We start from the raw sequence: 25,654 nt of genomic DNA, 5'->3' as shown, positions 1-25,654 counted from the left end.
TGAGTTTGTGTGTGTGTTGTGTGTGTTAAGTGCCGTCAAGTCGCTTCCGACTCATGGCCCTATGAATCAATGTCCTCCAAAATGTCCTATCTTTGACAGCCTTGCTCAGATCTTGCAAATCGAGGGCTGTGGCTTCCTTTATTGAGTCAGTCCATCTCTTGTTGGGTCTTCCTCTTTTCCTGCTGCCCTCAACTTTTCCTAGCATGACTCTTTTCCAGTGACTCTTGTCGTCTCATGATGTGACCAAAATACGATAGCCTCAGTTTAGTCATTTTAGCTTCTAGGGTTTAGGAACATTCATTTTTTAAAAAGATGTCTTTCTTGTGGCTAGTGCATTTTCACGCAGGTGTGCATGGGAGTATGTGGCTCAGGAGTAAAAAATTCCGTATAATCATAAAACTGGAGATGGGGAATACTGACAGACTTTCAGCCTCAACTTCAGGTAATTTTATTACAACTTTTACATGTTCTTTTTTGTTTGCAATGACAGCAATATTATGCTGAATCTCTTACTTTTATTACTGTGCTGTTTTGATGAGGAAGATAGACTTAATTGGTTCATTTTATTGTATGCTGCAGCTATGAGTGGCACGTGAGAGAGTCAGTGTGGTGTAATGGTTAAGAGTGTAGGACCTAGTATCAGGGAGACCCAGTTTAAAATCCCCACTCATGCCATAGAAGCTTACTGGGTGTCCTTGGGCCAGTCACATTCTCTCAGCATATAGGGTTGCCAACCTCCAGGTACTAGCTGGAGCTCTCCTGCTATTATAACTGATCTCTAGCCGATAGAGATCAGATCACTTGGAGAAAATGGTCTCTTTGGCAATTGGACTGTGGCATTGAAGTCCCTTCCCTCCCCAAACCCCGCCTTCCACAGTCTCTGCCCCAAAAACCTCCCACCCATGGCGAAGAGGGACCTGGCAACCCTCCCAACATAACCTACGTCACAGGGTTGTTGTGCAAAATGGAAGAGAGGAGAATGATATAAGCCACTCTGGGTCTCCATTTGGGATAGGGTTGCCAGGTCCCTCTTCACCACTGACGGGAGGTTTTTGGGGCAGAGACTGAGGAAGGCAGGGTTTGGGGAGGAACTTCAATGTCATAGAGTCAATTGCCAAAGCGACCATTTTCTCCAGGTGAACTGATCTATATTGGCTGGAGATCAGTTGTAATAGCAGGAGATCTCCAGCTAGTACCTGGAGGTTGGCAACCCTAATTGGGGAGAAAGACTTCATATAAATGAAATAAATAAACAAATATGCAAGATACTTTAGTGGATTCTTACCAGAGCATCTAGCTTTCTCTGTAGCTAATTATGTCCATTTTACGTACGTATCCCAACTCACATCTGCACATCCTGCTTATTTCAAGCTCATACAGGATTGTGAGCGTGCATCAGATTGCATTCTTCAGAAGGAAGTTCTGAGGCTTCACTTATATGTATACTTGGCAGTAAGGCCATTTATACACGGCGGGGGGGGGAGGGGGTTGCCTTGGGTTTGCCGCTCTCTAGATGCACATTTTCCCCATCTGAATTCTCAAAACTCAAAAATAAGCCCCCATGCAGTTTTGAGAATGCGGATGGGGGAAAATGAGCATTTAGAGAGTGGCAAATCCAAGGCAAAACCTCCCATGCATGCTTGGCAGTGGTGAAAACGCACGGGAGGCTTTGCCTTGGATTTGCCACTCTAAATGCACATTTCCCCCATCCGAATTCTCAAAACTCTGCACGGGGGCTTATTTTTGGCCATTTATTCAAGGAAGGTTTTGCCTTGGATTTGCCACTCTATAGATGCACATTCTCCCCATCCGAATTCTCAAAGTTCTGCATGGGCTCTTATTGTTGAGTTTTGAGGACATGGATGGGGGGGGGAGTGCATCTAAAGAGTGGCAAATCCCATGCATGCAGAGTTTTGAGAATTTGACTGGGGAAAATGTGCATTTAGAGAGTGGCAAATCCAAGGCAAAACCTCCCATGCATACTTGGCAGTGGCGAAAACGCACGGGAGGTTTAGCCTTGGATTTGCCACTCTCTAAATGCGCATTTCCCCCATCCGAATTCTGAAAACTCTGCACGGGGGCTTATTTTTTGGCCATTTATTCAAGGAAGGTTTTGCCTTGGATTTGCCACTCTGTAGATGCACATTTTCCGAATTTATTCATGGAAGGTTTTGCATGGGATTTGTCACTCTATAGATGCACACTTTCCCCATCTGAATTCTCAAAACTCTGCATGGCGGCTTATTGTTTTGAGAATATGGATGGGGGGGAAAGTGCATCTAAAAAGTGGCAAATCCCTGCAAAACCTTCCATGAACGCATGGCCAAAGCTCTGCATGGGCTCTTATTGTTGAGTTTTAAGAATATGGATTGGGGGGGGGGGGGAGAAAGAAGTGCATCTAAAGAGCGGCAAATCCCATGCATGCAGTTTTGAGGATTCGGCTGGGGGAAATGTGCATTTAGAGAGCGGCAAACCCAAGGCAGAAATGGCCTTATAAGAGAACAGCTGGAAAATACTGCAAGCCTCGAGGGCAGAAAGCGCGTCCTCCGGGAAGCAGCGCGACTTTCCGCGAGGAGTCGACATAATCCGCGGGTTACGGTACCGCTGCGCAACGGCCGGCATTTACGGTAGCGGGCGGTGTGTGTGTGTGTATGGGGGGGGGAGGGGCGCGGCTATATCAAGCGCGCGGCGGGGGCGGGGCGAGCACTGCGCTGCGTGCTCGACCCCGCGAGGCGCGCTCCCCGTCCCCTGCCTCGCGAGCCTCGGTGAAAAGGATTTGGCGCCAGGCCGGTCCCGTCTCCTGCAGCCGCCGCCGCGCGATCCAGCCGCCTCCGCCGCCGCCCAGACCGCCTCGAGCCCCCGCCGCGCCGCCGCGATGAGCAGCTCGCCGGTGAACGTGAAGAAGCTGAAGGTGTCGGAGCTGAAGGAGGAGCTGAAGAAGCGGCGCCTCTCGGACAAGGGCCTGAAGGCCGACCTCATGGAGCGCCTGCAGGCCGCGCTCGACCAGGAGGAGGCCGGCGGGGTCGGCCTGGGCAGCGGCGAGCCGGGCAACGGCAGCCTGGAGGAGCTGGGGGAGGCCGCGGCGGGCGGCGCCCAGGAGCTGGCGGCGGGCGGCGGCGGCTCGGGCCAGGCCGCGGCCTGCGACGACGACGAGGAGGCCGAGTTCGGCGGCCAGGAGGAGGAGGAGGAGGAGGAGGGCATGGAGCTGGGCGAGGAGAACGGCGAAGGGGTGGCGGCCGGCGAGGAGGAGGCGGCCGAGGAGCTGGAGGACGACGAGAACGGCGACGACCAGGGCTTCCAGGAAGGCGAGGACGACGAGGAGGAGGCCGGCGCCTCCGACGGGAACGCCAACGGCCACGGCTCCCAGCAGCAGCAGCCGCCGCCAACGCACGGGGCCGCGGCCAAGGAGGCGGCCGGGAAAGGCGCCGGGGGGGCCGCGGCGGAGGCCTCGGGCTCCAACCCGGCGCCTTCGGCCCAGCCGGCCGCCAAGCAGGCCTCGCCCGCGCAGCAGCAGCAGCAGCAAAAAGCCGCAGGGCCTGCTCGCCAGGGAGGTGAGCGGTGCGTGGGACCCGGATGGGCGGCGGCAGTTGGTGTAGGCCTGAAGCGGGGGGGGGGGGGTCAGGGCGCGCCGCCATTTTTTTTCCTGCCTGCGGCGTGGGGGAGGGAGGGAGGAGAGAGCTGGAAGCGCCACTTTTTTTGGGGGGGGATTTCCAGGCCTCGCGCGCCGCGTGTCCCGATTGGTGGGGGGGGGGATGGGCGCCTGCGCCATTTCGCGAGCGTCTCCAGGAAGGGGGCGCGTGAGGGGGAGGAGGGGGGAGGGGCGGCTCGCAGGAGCCGCTGGGGCGCGCTGTGGAACGCGCGAGGGAACTTTTTGTGTGTGTGGCGTCGTGCGTCACATCCGCTCGGAGAGCCCTGCGGGCCTGAGTTCAAGCGCTCGGCACAATGGAAGAGGAGGCGGACGCGCCGGGCCTCGCGTTGCGCCGCCATCCTTTGCGGATGGGGGCGGGCGGGCCTTTTCGAGCGCCGCCGCCGCCTTCAGGTACTGGGCCCTGGCGGATTTTTCGCCGCCATCTCTTTAAGAATCGAAATCGAAAGCCTCCGCCGATGGATCGGTGGAAATGCAGATGGGGAGGTTTTTGAGATACTGTTAATGCGACGCAGAGAGGGTTTCTAGTGACAGATGCGAGGTGCCCAAATCGCTTTGTTTTTCAACGTACCTTTTTTTCTTCTCCATAATACTAAGGCGAGGGTAAAGCCGAGCAGAAACCTGGTGAAAAGAAAAGGGGTGTGAAGAGGCCACGGGAAGACCATGGACGAGGGTATTTCGAGTATATTGAAGAAAACAAGTACAGCAGGTAGAGTAATTTTCGCCCTTTGTTTATTTCTGTGAGAGGTTATACAGTACCTGGATCTGTTAAATGGTCTAAGATTAATTTCTTGTACTTGGTCAGGGCCAAGTCCCCTCAGCCACCTGTTGAAGAGGAGGATGAGCACTTTGATGACACAGTGGTTTGTCTTGATACTTGTAAGTATAAAATGTACTCCTGGATCTTAAACATGTTTCAGTAAGACTTCAGGGTATTTAAAATAGCGTGTTAGGTATACGTCTGTATGGGTGGCATGTAATTCTGCTTTCCAGATATTGCCATCTAACATATATCAGTTTTGCTTCTTTTAACATATCAGTCTTCTGGTATGTCCCCCAACGTCTCCCAACCTTGCGTGTTTGGCCTCTTTGTTGGTGCTAGCTTTGTATTGTTCTTAAACAGTAATAATAATTCACAGGAACCTTTTTATTCAGTTGTATCTTTAAAATGACAGGATGGTAACATGGAATATGTAGAACACGATGCTGGCAGCAGTAGTCATAACATTATATAAAACCAGAGGGGGTGGGTGAACAGATACAGTTCAGCTCAAATCCAGTATTGAGTTGCATTAGGAACTCGATGAAGTGTGTTTTGTCAGTGTTATAATAGCTAACTGTTCATAGCTAAGTGATTTTTATATTTAGAGACTAATCCAGCTGTAATTAAGGTCTAATATTGCATGGATTTCAATGGAAATAGGTTTATATATAGTTTGCAACATAATTGGTAAGAGCTTATTTGACTAATATGCATTAATATGCATTATTTGACTAATAGCAGTTTGCATAGGTTTTTATTGCTAATGTAAACAGCAGTGAATTTTTTTGCACAGATGTTTGCAAATCTTTAAGAAGACTTCTTGGAGATTGTAGTCTAAGATTGTGCTCCAGATTCTTAAATAAAACATAAACTTATTAAAAATGCTCTTCTTTGAACAGTATCTTCAAAGTTGCTTACAGCAGAGTAATAAAATAACAAAACAACATCAACAAAAACAAAATCGTCATTCTGGGATTATTTGATAAAGTTCCAGTTAGATGTTTTCCTGATGTACTGGAATTTAAAAAAAAAAAAATTCATTCCAGTATTTAGAATTGGGTAATGGTTCAAAACAGATAAAGTATAGTGAAATTTGCTTCGCAAGACATTTTCATGATTGCTGCTGCGCGGTGCTGTCTGGCAGAGCGAGCACTTCAGGTATTTATAGTATTAATCAAGCCAGCTCTGGTGGTTAGCTCAGAGCCTTTACGTAACACATTTTGAATAATCTCTTGAAGTACTGAGATATTTGTAATCTGTGTGGCACCCCGAATTTGCTAGACAAATAATATGCACCGTGCTTTGATTTGATACCACCCTTTTAAAATCCCGCCCATCCTCCAGGGAGCACTATGAAGTACATGTTCTGTTCTTTCCCCCTCATACGAACCCTGTGAGGTACATTAGGCTACGGTCACCCAGTTTCTTTTGTGCCTCTCCCCCCCCCCCGTCCTAGTTTTACTCAATGACTACTAAATCATTTAAGTTTCAGTCCTAATGAACATGCTTTGTACTCAGAATACTTTGTAATTCTAATGTAGTTCCTGAACCGTTTTCCATGCTGAGCAGTGCTTCTTATGTCGATCTAATCACAACTATTTTGCTGCTTTTATGCCTGAAACACCAGTAGGATGTATTGGAGCGGGTTTACAACTATGGTTTTTGTCTCTGACAGATAATTGTGATCTACACTTTAAAATTTCACGAGATCGTTTTAGTGCTTCCTCACTGACTATGGAAAGCTTTGCTTTTCTTTGGGCTGGAGGGAGAGCCTCATATGGAGTATCCAAAGGAAAAGTTTGCTTTGAGATGAAGGTAACCCAGATTAGTACTTATAATTTGACTACACATAATAACCCTTGTGAGATTCTTTCATTTTAACGATGTATTGTTCACAAGGAATAAAAGGATGGGTTTACAGTGGATCTGCAGAAACTGTTCTGGTTTGTGTACGCAGCAAACCTAACTGGAAAACTTAATTGCATTTTTAATGTTCTGTTAAATCTGTCAAACAGTGACACAAGAACTGTTGGTGCTCTTGCCAATTTGGTTCAGAGTTTGCAAGTAGATTTCCTATTACAATCGGTAAAGTACTCTTTACTTACCAGTTTGGAAAATCATTCAGCTGTGTTACGGAAGACTGAATCTAGCATGTATACTTAAACTGTTTGGCTATGGGTTGTAGTATGCAGCTGTTATTTTTTGAAAAAAATAGGTAACTGAGAAGATCCCTGTTAAGCATCTGTATACAAAAGACATTGACATACATGAGGTGAGAGTTGGCTGGTCACTGAATACAAGTGGGATGCTACTTGGTAAGTGTTTTTCCTTACGTGATCATTGTAGTTGAAAAGAGAAACCAGAAATGTTGCAGAATGGGTATGAAGAGCTTTGGTTTCTGTAGACCTGAGTGCTTATTTTTGTGCTGCTCGTGGCATCATGGTCATTAACTTCTGTTTTCCTTAATGGTTCTGAGTTTTATTCCAGTGGTATGTCTTATTATTGTAGTTCATGCAAGGCAATCCAAGATCTGAAATGTTTTAAGCAGACTACATTTCATTCAATGAAATGTAGTCTGCTTAAAACAACTTCGCGTGTGTGTGAAAACTTTTGCACACAAAAAAGCTATCTAAACCCTCATGACATACTAGTCATAGCCTATTAGTATCTACAGAGCAGTGTGCTGCTTAGGGACATCAAAGTGGAACAATGTGGCTATGTTCTTAAAGATGCTTTTAAGCAGAATGCACAACCCTACCTTCATTTCTGTTGCCTAGCTGTAGTTCCCTGATTTGTCCACTGACTTATGAAGCCTTTCTGAAGAAGGAATAGAATTGGCACAGGCATGCTTGCCAGGTGGGGGTGAAAAAGTAATCATGCTCCTGGTGGGAGAGTCTTTGCAAAACAAAGAGGAAGTTGAAGGGCTTCCTCGCTGCTTTAGCACTAACCCAAAGAGGTTGGGCCAAGCATTTCCTTTCTTTGGCAGTTCCCATTTTAAGGCTTTCTGCCCTTCTCTTCACTTGTCCATGTGCCCGTACGGCACTAGGATTACGCAGCGCAGGTTGGGAATCTAGAGGAAAGAAGGTAAGAGAATCATGAAATCACATGTGAGCTGTAAAAATACCCTTTTGCATTAAGTTCTTCCAGTGCAAGATTAGGAGAAGATTAGAGGAGTACAGTAAGGAAAAGGTTAATCTAGTAGAAACAATATTTAACGATGCTGCCAAATGTAGTTTTACACATTTTAAGATACGAAAAGATAAATATAAAATCATATTAACTGCACCTTTTCATGTTCTATCAGGTGAGGAGGAATTTTCCTATGGATATTCTTTAAAAGGAATAAAGACATGCAATTGTGAGACTGAAGACTTTGGTGAAAAATTTGATGAAAATGATGTGATTGGATGTTTTGCTGTAAGTTCATTACTTTCCTGCTTGTGAAGTGAAATATCAGCACTGTTTACTGATCGCTATATTTTTCAACTATTCAACATAAGTAACTATAACTTTTTGTTAAAGGAATTTGTTTTCATGTTTGCGTTTTTATAAGTGTGATTTTTAAAATATAAGTGCAGTAATAACTTGGGAACAAATCTCAAATTTGTTACTGGAACATGCTTTACTATTGCTGTTAAAATTGTAATGATTTTTGGTTTGACAGAATTTTGATGGTGATGAAGTGGAACTCTCTTACTCAAAGAATGGGCAGGAGCTTGGAGTTGCTTTCAAAATCAGTAAAGAAGTTCTTTCTGGAAGGTCCGTTTTCCCACATGTTCTCTGCCATAACTGTGCAGTTGAGTTCAACTTTGGGCAAAAGGATGAACCGTACTTCCCCATACCAGAGGGATACACCTTCATCCAAGATGTTCCCCTGGAGGATCGAGTTAGGGGGCCCAAGGGACCAGAGCACAAGAAAGAATGTGAAGTAAGTAAGGGCCCAACATGAATCCGTATGTGAACTAAGTTGCCATACATTTTGCAGAGTCAGTTAAAGCGAAGTAGCATAAATAAGTTTGCCTGCAGGGATCCCTGATGCAGAATACCCCACTTTAATACCTTCATACTCATATTAGGTGATAATGATGATTGGCTTGCCTGGTGCTGGGAAGACTACTTGGGTTACCAAACATGCAGCTGACAACCCTGGGAAGTACAACATTCTTGGGACAAATACTATCATGGACAAAATGATGGTAAGTAGTGACTTTTGCTGAATAAGTTAAAGAATGTTTGGTTAGAAATTTTGCTGTCTTAATGATTATAAAAACCTTGAGCCTATTTGAAGTTCTTGTGTTACAACAGTATGTTGACTACACAAACTCTTGGGAGGTAAAATGAATTGGAACCGCCACAACCTAAAATGGGCTCTGAAACTGCAGTACTGGAGCTCGGTAAAAATAGCTCAAACTTGACTTTAGGTATTTGGCTCTTGGCTATTCAAATGAAACTGTGTACTCCATTTGAGATTTGGATAGCATCTCAGATAGTAGCTAGAACATGAAATCATGCAGCGAGTTTATACAGAATAACTTAAAACCCCCTGGACTTTTTTTCCAAACTACTCTCTTGTAGATAGAAGGAAGCAGTAAGGAAGGAAAATTAGTGCAGGAGTACAGTGGGCAATCAGCAGTTGGTAATTCTGTTTTTATAGGTTGCTGGTTTTAAGCGGCAGATGGCCGATACTGGAAAGCTTAATACACTGTTGCAGAGAGCGCCACAGTGTCTTGGCAAGTTCATTGAGATTGCTGCTCGTAAGAAACGGAATTTCATTCTGGATCAGGTATGGGGGCAAAATTAATTTTTTACTTATAGAATACATTCAAGCTACAGTTGTGTAATTGGGGGTGGGGGGAGTAGGTTCTAAACTCTAGTGGGAGATAATGTGAATTTGAGGCATAAAGCTGAAATTAGTTTGTACTGATGTTTGTAACTTATTTGAAACTGGGGAGAATGGTTACCCTAGAATCTAGAGCCTAACTTGTACGTAACTTCCTTGTAAAAAGTCATTGCATTATACATGTGGAGGTGAAATCTAAACACACTAATTTAACTTAGTTCTAACAATGACAGCTACGTGTAGTAAGTTACTGCATTTTTTTCAGACAAATGTGTCTGCAGCTGCGCAGAGGAGAAAAATGTGCCTGTTTGCAGGCTTCCAGCGCAAAGCAGTTGTTGTTTGCCCAAAAGATGAAGACTACAAGCAAAGAACACAAAAGAAGGCAGAGGTGGAGGGAAAAGATCTTCCAGAGCATGCAGTGCTCAAAATGAAAGGCATGGAACATAATCTATACTGTGTTCTAGGATGTTGAGTATCTGTTTAAAGGAATAATGTAAAATCTAAGGATTCAAAAATTTCTTGCCTTAAAACAGTTAATGCCTCTTTAAAAAAACTGGAAGACTTCTGTAACTTTGTAAGACAACACTATATTGTGTTCCCTCTGCTGCAGCCCTTAACACTACTCAGTCATGATATGCTTCATGCAGATGCACAAAGCTGTCTTGGCGTTAAGTGCCCTAGCAAACTAAGCTAAACATATTTAGTAGACATGTATTCCCAGTACAACTTCATAGGGAGAATGTATCATCAAAAATCCTGGACTCCTAGCATCTTGAGTGACCATTACTTGTCTTGCATTCTTTATATAGGAGGGGGACTTGGACTTATTTTGATGATTTCTAAAATAGGTACTAAATACTCAGGACTCTCTGTTATAGGAAATTTTACCCTGCCAGAGGTGTCGCAATGTTTTGATGAAATAATCTACGTAGAGTTGCAAAAAGAAGAAGCCCAGAAGCTCCTGGAGCAGTACAAAGAAGAAAGCAAGAAGGCCCTTCCTCCAGAAAAGAAACCAAACACTGGTTCAAAGAAAAGTAACAAAAAGAGTGGTAAAAATCAGTTTAACAGAGGTGGACAGAGAGGACGTGGTGGATTTAACATGCGTGGCAACTTCAGAGGAGGAGGTAGAACCTACTTACTGAGTTTTGCCTCATATATCCACAAGAGATTTAGTTGTTTAGTTTTCAGAAGGGATGTGGTGAGAATGTTCATGAGAGGTAGAAGTAGTACCATTCCACTTCAGCACAATGTAGGCAGGCAAATGGAATAAATGTGTGCTAACACAAAGTATGGTGAAGTGAAGTATGGTTCCATAGGAGCGCAGAAAAAATTGTCAAATGCGATACTTGTTGGGAAACCCAACATTGTAAACCTTTATCCTCTTTTTAAAAGCCACTAATTAGCCCTTATGGGTATGAAGAGAAGCTTGAAGCTGTGGCCATAACTGCTGAAAATTTAAAGTGACTATAACAGCATTTCAGTGGTTTGAAATATGGCTTTTATAATAGCTGCTTATTTGTGGCACTAATTTTTAGAGCTGCCTGAGCGTGGGTCCTAATCAGATGCCATTTTTCAGATGATAATTGACTTGCCCAAGATTCAGATTATAATCTGAATATTCACTGTTTACTAGAAAGTGCTGTTTCTTGGGTAGAGTAAATGTAGGAAAGAAAAGTGTTTACTGACATACTGTCATTGGTCTAGTATTGTTGCTAAAATAAATGTATTCCCACAGTCCCTGGAAATCGTGGTGGATACAACAGGAGAGGTGGGAATATGCCCCAACGTGGTGGTGGTGGAGGCGGCGGCGGCAGTGGTGGAGCAATAGGCTATCTGTACCCTCGTGGACCTGTCTTTCCAACCAGAGGTGGTGGTGGTGGAGGAGGTGGCTACTCCAACAGAGGAAATTACAACAGAGGTGGAATGCCCAACAGAGGGAACTATAACCAGGTACTGTGTCATAGAGTTGGAAGGGACCACCAGTGTTATCTAGTCCAACCCCCTGCACAATGCAGGAAATTCACAACTACCTCCCCCCCCCACACACACACACCCAGTTACCCATACTCCATGCCCAGAAGATGGCCAAGATGCCCTCCCTCTCATCTGCTTAAGGTCATAGAATCAGCATTGCTGACAGATGCCCATCTAACCTCTTCTTAAAAACCTCCAGGGAAGGAGAGCTTACCACCTCCCTTGGAAGCCTGTTCCACTGAGGAACCGCTCTAACCGTTAGAAAAATCTTCCTAATGTCTAGAGGGGAACTTTTTAAATTTCATTTCAACCCGTTGGTTCTGGTATGACCTTCTGGGGCAACAGAAAACAACTTGGCACCCTCCTCTGTATGACAGCCATTCAAGTACTTGAAGATGGTTATCTTATCCCTCTCAGCCTTCTCTTAAGCTCCTTCAACCTTTCCTCATAGGACTTGGTCTCCAGGAAAGTCGCAGTCCAATCTCTTTGGCAGTTTGCATTGCATTTCTGCCCCCAATCTGAATTTTTATACCGCTACTTTTATATGCAGCACCCAGTATTCCCTCCCAAAAAGATACTCATTGTGTCCACAGCTACCTTAGCTGAAGTTGTGTACCTTCAGGCGCTGGGATCATTCAATGGTTTCTGCTAAACCTGGGGGCAAACGGAAGCCGAGGGGTGGAGGTGGAGAAGGCATGGGTTTAAACAAAGCATAGTGCCTAAAAAGTCTCGGCTTTTAAAATAGATCTCCCATGTTTTTCCCCCCAGGAAGCATAGCTGTATGTTGCATAATCTCACATGCAGTCTGGTACGGCAACAAAACACGTAACATTTCATGACAGAACGGATTGTGCTCTGTTCCAATTTCTTCCTGTCTGGTACCAGATATTCAGGAAGAGTACTTAACCCTTTCATCTATAAAAGCTTTAATGCTGTAGGAAGGAGAATCATTCAGAAGTGCTTTAACACCTAACAAGCCTTGGCAGTTGAGATTATTGGTACTGTAGTTAGGTTTCTTGACATGAGGACTTCAGTTAAGCCAGCGAATGCTGATCTGTGTGCTTCAACATGTCCATTTGTGCAAGTCATTAAGCTGAAACTAGTTGGATTCCATATAAATAGCTCCTTTGATATGCTGAACAGACTGGCTGTACAGTGACTTGCAGCGTTGTAGTTTGTAATGAGTGCACTTACAGTCGTTACATATTAAGTAACTTGATTTGCTTTATTGCAGAACTTCAGAGGAAGGGGAAATAATCGTGGCTACAAAAATCAGTCTCAGGGCTACAACCAGTGGCAGCAGGGTGTAAGTAACTTGGATAAAAGCTTTCTTTCATGATCAAAGAGTAATATTCAAGATTTCAGTTAACTGTTAAGATATACCGTCTTTTTGTAGTGCTTTGCATTTCTTCAAGCCTAATTGATCAAAAGCTAGATGTAAAAACAATATTAAGACATACTTAGTTGATCTTTACATAAGTTATGTCCGTCCCCCTCCCTACAAGTATTATAAGCTCTTAGTAATTGCTATCAACTGCAAAATAATGTTTGTGTTAGTAATTGAAATTCTCTATTTTGTCTTTTACAGCAATTCTGGGGTCAGAAGCCATGGAGCCAGCATTATCACCAAGGATACTATTGAATTCCCAAATAAAATGAACTGATCCATATTTCTCAAAAACCTTCACAAGAAGTCGACTGTTTTCTTTAGTAGGCTAACTTTTTAAACATTCCACAAGAGGAAGTGCCTGCAGGTTCCTTTTTTAGAAGCTTTGTGGGTTTGATTTTTTTTTGTACATTTTTAATTGCAGTTTTAAAGTGATTCTTAAGAGAACCTCAGCATTGTGCACGATAAGAGAATGTGTCAGTATTTCAGGGTTCTACATTTTATCTGTAAAATGTGATTTTTTTTTTACCACAACAAAAGTAAAATGTTGCTTTGTATCTGGTGTCCTCTTATTAAAGGTTTTTTTCTCCTTTTTCTCCCCCTCCCCAATTTCTAAGAAACAGTCGTGAGTCATCAGAACAGAAAAGTGAGCAACCAGGCTTGTTGTGGCCCTATGACTATTGATATGTAAATAATGCTCATTACACTCCATCTTCCACTCCATCCTCCCTATGCAGTTTTTAGGTATGGAAGAGGGAAGAGAAATCAGAAATCTTCTGGCAATAAACTAGAGCGTTTAGGTTTTTAAATAATTTGGCAAAGGTTTGGGTAGAGGAAAGCAAACCTAAGGCTAAATAGTGAAGGTGGAGTGTATAAAACCTGGTTGCATTTGTCTGTGAAGACTCAACTTGTGAAGGTACACCATCGATTTTTTTCCCATTTGTTCTGCATTTTGATTCTGAAAGCTGGCTTTGCCCATTTCTTATTAAACAAACTTGTTGTAAATCCAGTTGTCTAATGGGATCTATATGAAGTTAGCTGTGTGTCTGTAACCTTTTCCCCACAAAATACTGTGTATTTAGTGTGCTTGTAGTAGTAAACTCCACCGTTTTGTAAACAAATGAAATTGTGATTCACCCATTTTATATCTAATTTTTAATCATGTTAGTTCTCAAATGGGTGTGTCTCCTTAGCCTGCTGATTACTACTTCTTTAAATAGTGGGTGGAGAAATTAACTTTAGACGTTTGTTTGCAATAAAATAAAATCATTTTACTCTTGTTTTGGGATTCTCACCATATTGGTCTAAAATCCCTTTAATGCCAGAATACACAACTCTAATGAGGGATGTACACATAGCATGTATGCCTTCACAATCAAAAAAGAATTGCTTAACAGTGTTGTTTCTGTGTTGAAGCAACTTTGCCTGAACCATATCCCCCTGCTATCTGGGAGTCTAGTGTGCTGGAAGGAAATTTCTGAATTTCAGGAAAATATGGAAATTACACTTACATGTCTTCAGAGTGTCTTATTCTCTTAACAGTCTCATAAAGTTGGTGGGTGTTTTTTCCTATATAGTGCCATGGGGTCTCAAACTGGCAGTGGTTTGTGTTATCACAGCAGTGTGAAATTTGAAGTTATGACTAGCGGTGTGAAGCTTCAGTGGTGTGCATTTATGTCCGGTATTTGCAGCAGTGCGTTAAGTGGGTATTATATGCTGTGGAAGATGAGCTGTCTAGTTTAAGGTACTTTGGGCTGAGAGGGGAAGAGATCTTGGGCTTGTAGAGCAAAGTTTGGTGAAAACGTTGGCACAATGTGTGATATCGGGCAAATTCCAAGGTGAGGGGATTATTAGGAAAGAGGAAAATAAAATGGCCAGTATTCGTGCTGCCTCATTTGAAATGTGCAGTTCCAGTTGGGTTTTCTTTGTGCGGGGGTACATGCATACTTTGCAGATTTTGTGGGTTCAGTTCCAGACCCCCTCAATAAAGCGAATATCGCAATGAGTCACATGAACGTTTTGTTTCCTGGGGCATATAAAAGTTATATTTATACTTATACTGTAGTGTATTAAGTGTGTAATAGCATGCCTAAAAAACAACGTACATAAATTAAAGAGACTTTATTGCTAAAAAATGCTATCATCTGAGCCTTCAGCAAGTCGTAATCTTTTTGCTGATGGAGGGTCTTGCCTCGCTGTTGATGGCTGCTGATCATTTAAACGCAATATCTGCGAAGCACAATAAAGTGAAGCGCACTAAAATGAAGTATGCCTGTACAGTATATTGCAAAGTTTTTGGGGGGAAATTGCAGAAGGGAACAACCATGATGAGTAAAAGAGTTGGCAGGAAGGAATCAGGGACTTTTCCATTTAATGTCCTTTTGCTAAGTGAGACAGCTTTCATATAATTAGGCACGGGACAGAATTTGGGAGCACCCAGTGACATTTGTAAAAATCCTCCTTAGTCTTGAGCAGAAAAGAATTGGGGAGTAGTTTTCTCCCAATTCCTACTAGTGGACATAAAAGCACCCCCTCCAATAATAGAAATTGGAAGGCCTTGGCTTGTACTCTGCTGGTTGGACCTCTTACTTGGCTGCTGTGAAGCAGGATGCTAAGCTGGACAGGTCACTGATAAATAAGAATGTATCTCCAGGGTTTGGATTCTGTTACATTAAGAGTTAATTGTAGGTATTCTGTGACTTTTGAACGTCCACGGCTGGCAGCTTAACAGTTTTAATTGTATGGGGGCATTTCTCTACTTCATATACACCCTGACTATCCCATGGGGGCCCAAAACATCTTACATCGATCTTGCCTTTTTTATCCCCTCAACCTGATGAGGTACGTTAGGCCAAGTGTGTGACTGCCCCTAGATCACCCAGCAGGTGTTGGGCATTAGTCTGGATCTTCCAGGTCTTTATACCTCACTATTCACTTACACTGTACTGTTTAGAAATTGAGCAATGCAGCAGTTCCCAAGGAACACAGCTCTTTAGGTCTTTTGCTATCCACAAATTGCTTATAATCCATGCTTGGGGCTGAAAATCTCAGCCGTTCACTCAAGAACAATTAATGATATAATTATGTAGAACCACCTATGGTTATTTTCTGATAAAGCAGTTGGTCTTCTAAGACTTAGGACAGGCCAGCCTGTTCTGTGTACTGTAGTTTGGCCAGGGCTGGAAACTTGTGGACATGTTAAAGTGTGCAGTATACAGAAGTTATTAATAGTTTGGGGTTAGAAAGGACAGTTACACCATACATGATCATCTTTTGCCCCACCTTGTTTTGATCCAAAGGCTGCCTTGTCAGGTTTAAATATGCAGGTGGCTGCTAGCAGTCTGTGTATGCATGTATTTAACACTAGCGTGAGTTTTCTCATAAGCGTTCGCTGATTTACATTCAATGAGCAACAAGGAGTTCTTCAAATTGTCTAAAGCTACAAGGAAATAGTGGGTACTAGTACAGGAAAATGGCTGCTCCTTGTACAACCACTTGTAATTTTTAACATGTAAATTAACTTTAATCGTGTGTGTGTGTGTGAGAGAGACAGAGAATGTAGTAGTACTTAAACTTTGTTCTCATGCACACATCAAGAATCTTAGGACCTGCTTTTTACAACACAAGGAAGGGGGTATCCTGTCAACTGCTTGCACAATGCCCCTTCTAATCCCTGATTTATGGGTAGTGATTGGGGGTACCAGTCAGCTCTTTGAAAGTTAAATTCGGATGCCGAGAAAAGGCATGAGGAATTTGGTAGGTAGGATGAAAGACTAACGTGAATAAGGAATGTAAAGTGGGGCTGTGATGCTATGAAAAACCATACCACAAGATGAGATCCTCTCCCTGCCCCCCCCTTTGGCCAGTGGGTTGTGGCAGTTGGGCAGCTTGCCTGGATAATTTCCCCTGCCTCAGTGTTTAGTACAAACATTGTATTGCCCTAATATTTTTCTGGGCTGGGACTTAATTCTAATTGAGAGTGAAATACAAAATGGAAGATAATTGCATATTAGATCATTCAGTAACCCAATGGATAAATTGAAATCTCATTTGTAAATAGCATTGTCTGGATTCGTTAACACATCTGCTAAATGGAAACGCAGCACAGTATATTTGCTCTTCTGTTAGGTAAGACTAAAGCACACTACATTTACGTAGATGATACCATTGAGTCTTCCCACAGTTTAAGAACTCTATTTGCATGAGTCCTGAGGTTTTCGTACAATTCTACAGCTTTGGCCCTTCAGGCTAATAAGAAATTCCTGTCTAAACTCTCATGCACTGTAGATGAATGCATGGCTACTACTAAATTTTAATATGTCAAATAACATATAATTCATGGATCCTTGGGGTGAAAGTTGGAGATTGTTAAAAATATGCATGGATATTATTTTTGAGGGGTGGGGGTATGCCAGATCGTGGAGGGAGACCAAAGGAGAATGGGTAGTAGAGTTGCAAACTTCTGCGTCTCATGTAGGAAGCTGCCCTTTTGGCAGGCTTGCTAGATTAACCTATTCCTGCATTCTCAGCTGCCTGGTTCTCGTTATATGCAGAAACATAATACATGCATGGAGGAATCCTATCGAAGACAGGAACTGCAGTAAGTCTGTACCATCAAGAAAGAAAGAAAAAGCCTTTAAGCATATAGTAGCTTACTTATGAAACCTCTTGTTTTCAAAGTACCGGTACATGTTCTACTGTTGAATACTCAAGTTGGTTCAAGAACCAATTGACAACAGTTGTAATTAACATTGTGCATGCATACAAATGAATGTTAGATCAAATCCCATGTTAATAACACTATTGCACACAAATATTTATGTGTTAAGCTCTAATATAAACCAAAAAAAGAGTCCTGTGGTAATTTAAATGCTGACAAGCGTTTGTGGGCTTTAGAGTGATATGCTAATGTCATATAGTGCAGCAACAAGGTGGAGGTTTTTTCATACATTTTGGCACTTGAGCTAAAGCTAGGCATGAAAACATCAGGTGGATGTTGCGTTGGTTTCCTAAATGCCTTGCAAGAAATGCGTCTAGAAGTTAACACTTTTCCAGTGTAAGTGGAAAGAGGTGAGGCTATGGTACTGTCACACTGCTAATACATATTTCCTCCCCGCAATCTTCAAGCAAGAATTGGGACAGTAAGCACATCCCACAGGCAGCAGATACCTCTTGTTTTAGAGTACCTTAATTGACAGTAGCCAAAATGTATGGTTTTGGAAGGGAGCAAGGGCTTCCTCCTGATTCACATAATTTTATTAATTTGTACTTAATTGCATGTGGATGTTTTTGCATGCTACTTTTAAAGCAGTATTTAATTAAAAGGTCCACGATTTACATTCAGAACTGAAAAATATAAAACATCCCATGCACATTATAAATCACTATATCAGATACCGGTAGATTGATAACGAGTCCAGAATGATTCACAGATTTTAGAAGAAAAAATAATCTGGTTACAACCATTTCCAATATTAGAACTGAGTGAACGTCTTTCTGCAGCAACGAAGGTAAACACTTTACAGAAAACAATCGGAACCTCTTGCCTCTTCAGGACTGAGGGTCGCAAAAGCTAAATACCAAGAAAAACTCACATTTTCTATTCACATGCTTAAATAGCATCCAAAGATTCCAAAGAATTATGGCCGCAGAATGGTCAAGATATTCATTACATCAAATAGTAGTGCTGGGAAAAATTCAGCATCTTGTGGTACCCGTTTCACAACATTAAAAAATACCAGTACTGCAGTTGGAAATGTCTTGCAGTGATGCTTATAATAACATCAATGGGACAATGCAAGAAACATCTGAAATAAGGCTGAAGTCTGTGGAATGAAACTGGTGAAGAACAGTACTGGACAATACAACAATGACTATTAGTGAAGTGCCTTGAATGTTCTAACATTTAGATACGCAGTGATGTATACATTTTGGTAAATATTTAGCACAGTATTAGTCAAGGATATTAACAGTTCAGAGCAAAATATTGTTTCTCATTTATGATGTAACTTTGGAAAATATTGACAATACAAGCACTATTTTCATTAGCCCCACTGAAGCAAAGGTGATGGGGGGGAGAGAAGAGTGCTTACAAGTTTTTTTGGGGGTGGGGGATAAAATATGCGCACAGAACATGATCCAGTCAATTTCCCAATTATTTAATGGTGAAACTTAATTTTTTTTAAATCTGTATAATTAAAATCAACTTGATTTTAAGAATTCTTTAGATTTGATTAGTTCTTGCACACAAGTTTTACATTTCAAAAAGTCTAATCTGTCTATATTAGTTGCTGAATAACCTCCCAAACTAATTTGAGTTTTAACTATTCTAAAGACATTTTAAGCATCTTCCTCAGCATATACTATACTAATTAGATCTGACTTCCCCCCAAGAGCAAATTAAGTGTACTTAATGCACTTTTTGATTTGTATTAAAGTGTAAAAGTAAAATACAAATTAATTTTATGATAGGTCTGAGGTGAGTAAATTACTTCCCTTATAGGATGGATCCACAAAGTTTATAGAAGGAACTGGCAGAGTGAATCTCTTTGCACCTTCCTGTCCTCAAGCAACATGCAAGAATAGGAAGACAATTTTGTCTGATTCCCCCTTGTTGCTACAATATTGTGGTGATTTTTATTTGTTTTGCAAAGCTCTCTCAGCCCTAGAAGATTTTGCATGGAAAGTGGACTGCTTGGGAAAGGCTCAGAAAGACCTACTCCAACATGTCCTTTCATTGGCTTTTCCATCAGATCCAACCCAGTTTGCAGCAGCAACCAAGTTCTGTGATTTCTCAGATTAATTTTCATACCGGGCTGACATATTCCCAACAAACTGTCCGTTGCACAATGGCTTTTTGTCAATGACTTTTTCCAATGCTTGTTTTTTGCTTCTCTGGCTCAAACTGCGTGCCTTCAAACATAATCCTGTTTTTCATCCCTTCTTGAATTATTCGCTGCTGGATCCTTAGTTTTGCGTTATTATAACGGCAGTAGAACCTTAATGAAAAAAGGAGCATTTTTCACTAGGCAACAGGAGTACTCTGAGAACAAAAGATACATGGTTTATATATTCTGTTTTCAATTTGGGCTACTACTGCTAACAGTCAAAAGGCAAGCCTCCTTTGCTACAGCTTCCGGCCGACACAAATGTGTGTCGCTAGTATGGGATGGGGATTCTCCCAAATGTCTTTAAGGATGTTGCACAAAAGGGCTCATCCAGGCCAACCCACCACTCCCTCATGGTCTCCCCAATATTTCAAAAAAATTTTTTATCAGAAAATGAAGAAAATATGAAAAAAGAACTTTGCTTCTAGCATTAGGGAGGACAATTGGTTCAAATCCATACACCATTGACTATACTACATCACCATGTGAATTTAAAGGACCCTTTCGGGCAGCTGGATAGAGCTGTAGGAGCTGTACATTTCCTGATCCTGGGCGAGAATGCTGTGGGAGAATGACATTGCTGAATCCAATACAATCCTCCTGCTTATGGCTGTCCGTATACGGGAATATACTGTGCCCTAATGGTGTATTTTGTAGCACTGGTCTATCAATTCCAGAAAAACCATACATACCAGCATCCTAATGTTGTCATGATAAAGCCTCCTGCTCCAAAGTGACAAGATCGTCTCACTCTACCTGAGGGGAAAAATTATTCACATAGCTTAAATATCAGTTTTAAACCCAGCAGTTAGATAATGGTAGGAAAGCAAAACGAAACATACAATCTAGGAACATCCTTTGGAATGTCTTTTATAAATTCATTTGTGATACCAGAGCCACTTTGGGTAATCTTGAAGATATTTATAGTATGGTTATCAGGAAACAAATGAAATATCAAAGAGCAGAATGAATCTTGGCAGAAAAAATAGTGTTAGCTAGTTTACACCCTACATCAGATAAAACTGATAAAACAATTTATCTGAAGCAAAATGTAGGCTGCATATAATTAAGCTTCTGGTTGCAAGACTTCTGGATTCAGCTGATTGAAATGAGCCCACTTCAGCTACTGACTCAACTGCTGAAGTATTTTATTTATTTATTTGGTTTCTGTCCTTTGCTGGGGCGGCTCACAACGTATTCCAAACAATTAAAACATACCAAGTTACAATTATGGAATGTTTATAAACATCTCAACTGCTCAGCAGTTGAAAGAAACTCCAGGGTTGGGTCCTAGGCTTCATTCTTATTTGCGCAAGCAATATTTCTGCTCATACAAGATGTCAGCACTCATCTACTACAGACTCCCCCACCCTACACTCCATGCTGTTTCCAAGAGTACACCCAACCTCAGGAGCTGCGCTTTGGGGAGTCCTGCAAGCAGCAGTGGGAACACAGAGTGTGTAAGTTCCATTCCACAAGCCCTGCTAGACTTGTGCTTATGATCAACCTCTCAACCCAGAAAAGGCCCATATGCCTTTGCTGGGAAGGGGATGAGTAGAGAAGGAAATGGGAAATACTAATGGTCAACTATCACATTGTATTATTTATCAATTTATTATTTGCATTTATATCCCGCGCCTCAGGGCGGCTCACAACCCAATATAAAACAACAATTTAAAACTATATTAAAACATCCCTTGAAATCCATACCACATATTTTAAAACAAGATGGCATTCTTTCAGCAGCTGGACAGTAGTCCTGGCCAGCCAGTAGACCCCCACAACCAGTTGGGGGAGGATGGGGAGGCCAGCAATTGGTAGCAATGGAAAGGCTTGTGGCTACCCTTGGGTGTAGGCCTGGCACAACAGTTGTTTTGCAGGCCCTGGGGAACTTGTTTAGGTCCCCCAGGGCCCTGTTGTTATTTGGTAGACTGTTCCACCAGTATGTATGCCAGTAGCATGAGGATGGCAAGCATGGTGTAGTGGTTAAGAGCGGTGGTTTGGAGCAGTGGAGTCTGATCTGGAGAACCGGGTTTGATTCCCCACTCCTCCACATGAGCGGCGGATGCTAATCTGGTGGACTGGATTTGTTTCCCCACTCCTCCACATGAGCGGCGGATGCTAATCTGGTGAACTGGATTTGTTTCCCCACTCCTACACACAAAGCCAGCTGGGTGACCTTGGGCTAGTCACAGATCTCAGAACTCTCTCAGCCCCACCTACCTCACAAGGTGTTTGTTGTGGGGAGGGGGAGGTGAGGCAATTGTAAGCCTGTTTGATTCTTCCTTAAGTGGTAGAGAAAGTCGGCATATAAAAACCAACTCCTCTTCTTTTGAAAGAGTTTGCATGCATGAACGTGTATACGAGCAAATAAAGGGAGGGGATGGAAACAGAGGAGGTTATCACACACACACAATTTAAACAAGCTTTCACGTGTACTTACTAGTTGCTAAGAAGTGTCCAAGTCCCAGTGTTAGAGCACCCAGTGACCCATACAGCACTGATTCCCGAAAACAGGGGATGGTTCCAACCTCAAGTATTCCCAGCAGCTGAAACGACTAAAAAAGTTAAATATATCAAATCATCCTCACAGAATTAAGCATTTCAATTACCGAATTTACTGACCACAACAAAACTGTCTGCCTATTCAACAAAAGGGCCATATTCAACATAAAGAAGATTCCTGTACCTTTTGTAGCAGATACAGCCTTTTCTATTTTTGAGCTCCATTAGGAAAAGCTGTTCCTGCTAAAATTCTCCCTTCTTTGTTCATCAGCATGGCTTGCTATTCTGCCAATCAACATGTCCTTTTAGCTATGCAGCCAATGAATGCTTATTCATACATAAACAGTGCAGCAGATCAGTTCTACCTGTGGGATTACAAGAGGTTGTGAAACTAATGTGCCTTTCAGTTTGGTGTGTGGGGAGCAAAAATCTGAAAGGAAACCTTTACATTTGGAGCCGGATGAGAAAGGGGGCAAGGGATTTCTGGAGAGCTGTTCTTGGTTTTCCAAGCTGTGGTTATACTGCTTTGGAATGGAAGCCATTATAGATGTAGCACTGCTGTTTCTGTATAGCTATTCTGTATCTGCTACAATACTTGTTCAGCCTGTACATTTTTTATTTGAAAATAAAAAGATAACATGAGACTTGCGGAGGGGGGATCCCATCCACTCCCCCAACCACTTGCCAGACAGCTTGCTGCTCCCCCCTCTTTTCATTTCAAGAGACTTGTGTGTGTGTGGGGGGGGATTTCACTCTCCCATTTCCCCTCACCAGGTCTGCTGGCGGGGTGCATGGTGGGGGCGCAGGAAGGAGAGCCTGTGCCATCCCCATCCTCCACTGCTAAAACTGCTGCCAATCCCATCCTTCCTCCTTGCCTACCCACACACTCACTACCAGCACTGCTGCCTCAGCAGCAGTTTTAGCAGTGGGGGAAGCATGGGGATGGCACAGGCGCTCCTTCCTGCTTACCCACTCGCCTCCCTCCAGTGCTGCTGCCTCTGAAGCAGTTTCAATGGCAGGGAGAGGACGGGGTGGTATAGGCTCCCCCTCCCCCCTCCAGCACTGCCAGCACTGCATTTGCTTCCGCAACATTGGGGTGCCGGAGCTTCACCCGGCCATTCTGCACACTTCCAGTGAGGCTCTCTCAGCATCAGTCAAGGAGAAGTGCATGTGCGGACAACTGCTCTCTATTTTTAGGCTATTTGTCCCTCCTCCTTTAAGGTTTCAGGTTTTCCCCCAAGCTTGGAGAAAAATCTAATTCCTGCCAACGTGGCCCTGACCCACCGATTTGGTCACAGCGAGAATTAGATATATTATGAAGTGTTTCCCTCCAAAATCAAATGAACTCTCTTTTTAAAGACATACAATGTACTCTATGAGAGGGAGTGCATCTTGGCCACCTTCTGGGCATGGAGTAGGGGTCACTGAAGGTGTGTGGGGGAGGTAGTTGTGAATTTCCTGCATTGTGCAGGGGGTTGTGAATTTCCTGCATTGTGCAGGGGGTTGGACTAGATGACCCTGGTGGTCCCAACTCTATGATTCTATTCTATAATTCCACCACACATAGAAGGAAGATTATACACCAAGTAAGACTTTCATTGTTTAGAAATACTGTTGCATTGTCAGGTAAATACTGAGCCTGGTATCGACTTAGAAAATAAAAGCATTTTAAATTCAGAGATTATTATTTAAGTTTTCTTTTTAGATTACACTTTCTTTACATTAAGAAGGTACAGAATATGCTCCATCTAGAAACCCAAGGCAGTGTATAATATTGCAGTGCAGTTTCTATCCAGTTCAGTGAATGTTTGGTAGATGGCACCTTTTGTTTTTATGGAGCAAAACTAATGATCACCATTTAAGATTGTGGGAACTAAGTCTCCATTATGCAGACTTCAGAAAACATTTGAAGTTGCCATAAATCAGCTGTGGCTTGAAGGCGCTTTCCACCTGCAGAACAATGAAAACAACTCCTTTCATAATTTAGCAGCCTGCCCCATAATGAAGTTAAACTGGGCCATTTCCAACTCCTTGACCAAAACTGCTACATATCAGGCTGGCCTCTCCAGTCTTAGGCCCTCATTTTTTAAAAAAAAATTGTGGTTACACATCCTCCATTCCCTTCAGCCACCTCCTAAACTCCCCGATGGCCATTTCAAATATTAGAAATGTCACATAAGACATCCCAATCTATGTGGACATATCATGTATTACGACAATAATTCTTATAGCAGTAGTAGACAAGACCTATTTTTCGTAAGTGATTATAGTAGCTGGTCAGCAACCAGCAACATTTACTATCAATTGTACTGAAGAGATAATGATGCAGACCGGTCTTGTTTTATTACAGTCAGTAATTTGGGGTTAGGGACGATCGGCTGAGATTGAGCACTATTAATTTGTGTATTCCTGTTACTATTATCATGCCAATAAAGGTGACTGAAACTGGGGGGGGATATTGTATGTTACGTTCCCCCCCCCCCCAATTTTTTACTTCCCCTTTTTCCTTTGGTAACCTTACATGGAAAAAAAATAATAATAATAAAGTATTTAAGAAGAAAAAAAGAAAAAAATGTCATGACGTAAATGATAGGGATCTTTCTAATCTGTCACCGTGAGAGCAAAGAATCGCGCGCGCAATGGCGATTCCCTGATCGCGATCCTCAAGGGTAAGGCCGTGACGCGCATGCGTACTCAGGGTTGGGCGTAACGAGATCCGGTTGAAAGCAGCCGCGTGGTTCGGCGATCCCAGTCGTGACAGTAGACGGGGGGGGGCGCGGAGGGCTTTTGTACAACAGCTGCAAAGGGGCGGAGAGGGACAGGCGGCAGAGAGCAAATGGCTGCATCGCGGCTATCCGCCGTAGCCTTTTCCCCCCCCCCACCGTCCATTGGCACGTGGATGGCGCGACGCGACCCCTCCGCCGACTCTCTCAAGGCGCGCCCGACGACCTTATGCTTTTATAGACGGTGCCGTTGGGGGAAGCCGCGGCCGTCCCTAAGTGCGACGCGTGACAGGGATCAGCGGCCGCCTTCGCTTCCAGCCCGTTACCTTTTTCGGGTCCCCCTCACCCGCCATAACAACCACAGCGCTCGGATCTCCTATCCGCGAGCGACAACCAGCGAGCCGAGGCGCGCAGAGAGGCCCCCCCACGCCGGAGACGGCCGCTCTAGCCGCCCGCCTTTCCCCACCCGCCTTTTTTCTGTCGCGGCGGCCCCTCCTTTGTCTCTATGGTATTCGGAGAGCGAGAGGGCGCCATTTTAGGTCTGGAGAGGAGCGTTCGAGAAAGAATCCTTTGTTCAGTGAGATGGGTCACGAAGCGGCGCGCGGGGGGTGGGGGCGCGCGCGCGCACGGGTGACGCGCGCGCGCCGCTGCCTCCGTCTCGGGTGCCTCCGCCCCGCCCCTCGCGCGCCTCCGCTTTCTTGCTCCCGCCACAAACGTCATGTCAGGCTGTACGTTGCGCGCAGGCGCGGGGGGAAAAAAAGTGCCATGGCAAATTTGGCCTTTTTTGTGTGTGTAATTTTTTTAATTGTTATAAAACAAAACAAACAAATACAATAATAACAAAAAAACATAAAAAGAAAATACAAGAGTATCAATGATAATTATACCAAGTTATAAAGTTCAATCAACAAAGCAAAAATACCCTTTGG

General features: G+C 43.3%; 2 protein-coding genes across 2 annotated transcripts; one reads left to right on the top strand and one right to left on the bottom strand.

The window, feature by feature from the left end:
• Window positions 1–2,837: 2,837 nt before the first annotated feature.
• Window positions 2,838–13,890, top strand: HNRNPU (heterogeneous nuclear ribonucleoprotein U). The gene is made up of 14 exons (XM_056853688.1): window positions 2,838–3,551; window positions 4,244–4,355; window positions 4,452–4,525; window positions 6,085–6,224; window positions 6,625–6,724; window positions 7,714–7,826; window positions 8,074–8,337; window positions 8,486–8,605; window positions 9,064–9,192; window positions 9,515–9,683; window positions 10,128–10,373; window positions 10,985–11,199; window positions 12,458–12,529; window positions 12,812–13,890. The coding sequence occupies exons 1-14, from the start codon at window positions 2,876–2,878 to the stop codon at window positions 12,863–12,865; spliced, it is 2,484 nt and encodes an 827-aa protein (XP_056709666.1). The 5' UTR covers window positions 2,838–2,875; the 3' UTR covers window positions 12,866–13,890.
• Window positions 13,891–19,469: 5,579 nt separating this feature from the next.
• LOC130480721 (cytochrome c oxidase assembly protein COX20, mitochondrial) lies at window positions 19,470–25,078 on the bottom strand. The gene is made up of 4 exons (XM_056853344.1): window positions 25,052–25,078; window positions 21,941–22,055; window positions 20,190–20,253; window positions 19,470–19,608 (listed from the first exon to the last, which is right to left on the bottom strand). The coding sequence occupies exons 1-4, from the start codon at window positions 25,076–25,078 to the stop codon at window positions 19,470–19,472; spliced, it is 345 nt and encodes a 114-aa protein (XP_056709322.1).
• Window positions 25,079–25,654: the final 576 nt, after the last annotated feature.

The sequence above is a fragment of the Euleptes europaea genome, chromosome 7 (assembly GCF_029931775.1).
Source record: "Euleptes europaea isolate rEulEur1 chromosome 7, rEulEur1.hap1, whole genome shotgun sequence".
Lineage (NCBI taxonomy): Eukaryota > Metazoa > Chordata > Lepidosauria > Squamata > Sphaerodactylidae > Euleptes > Euleptes europaea.
This window is presented reverse-complemented; position numbering and strand designations above follow the sequence as displayed.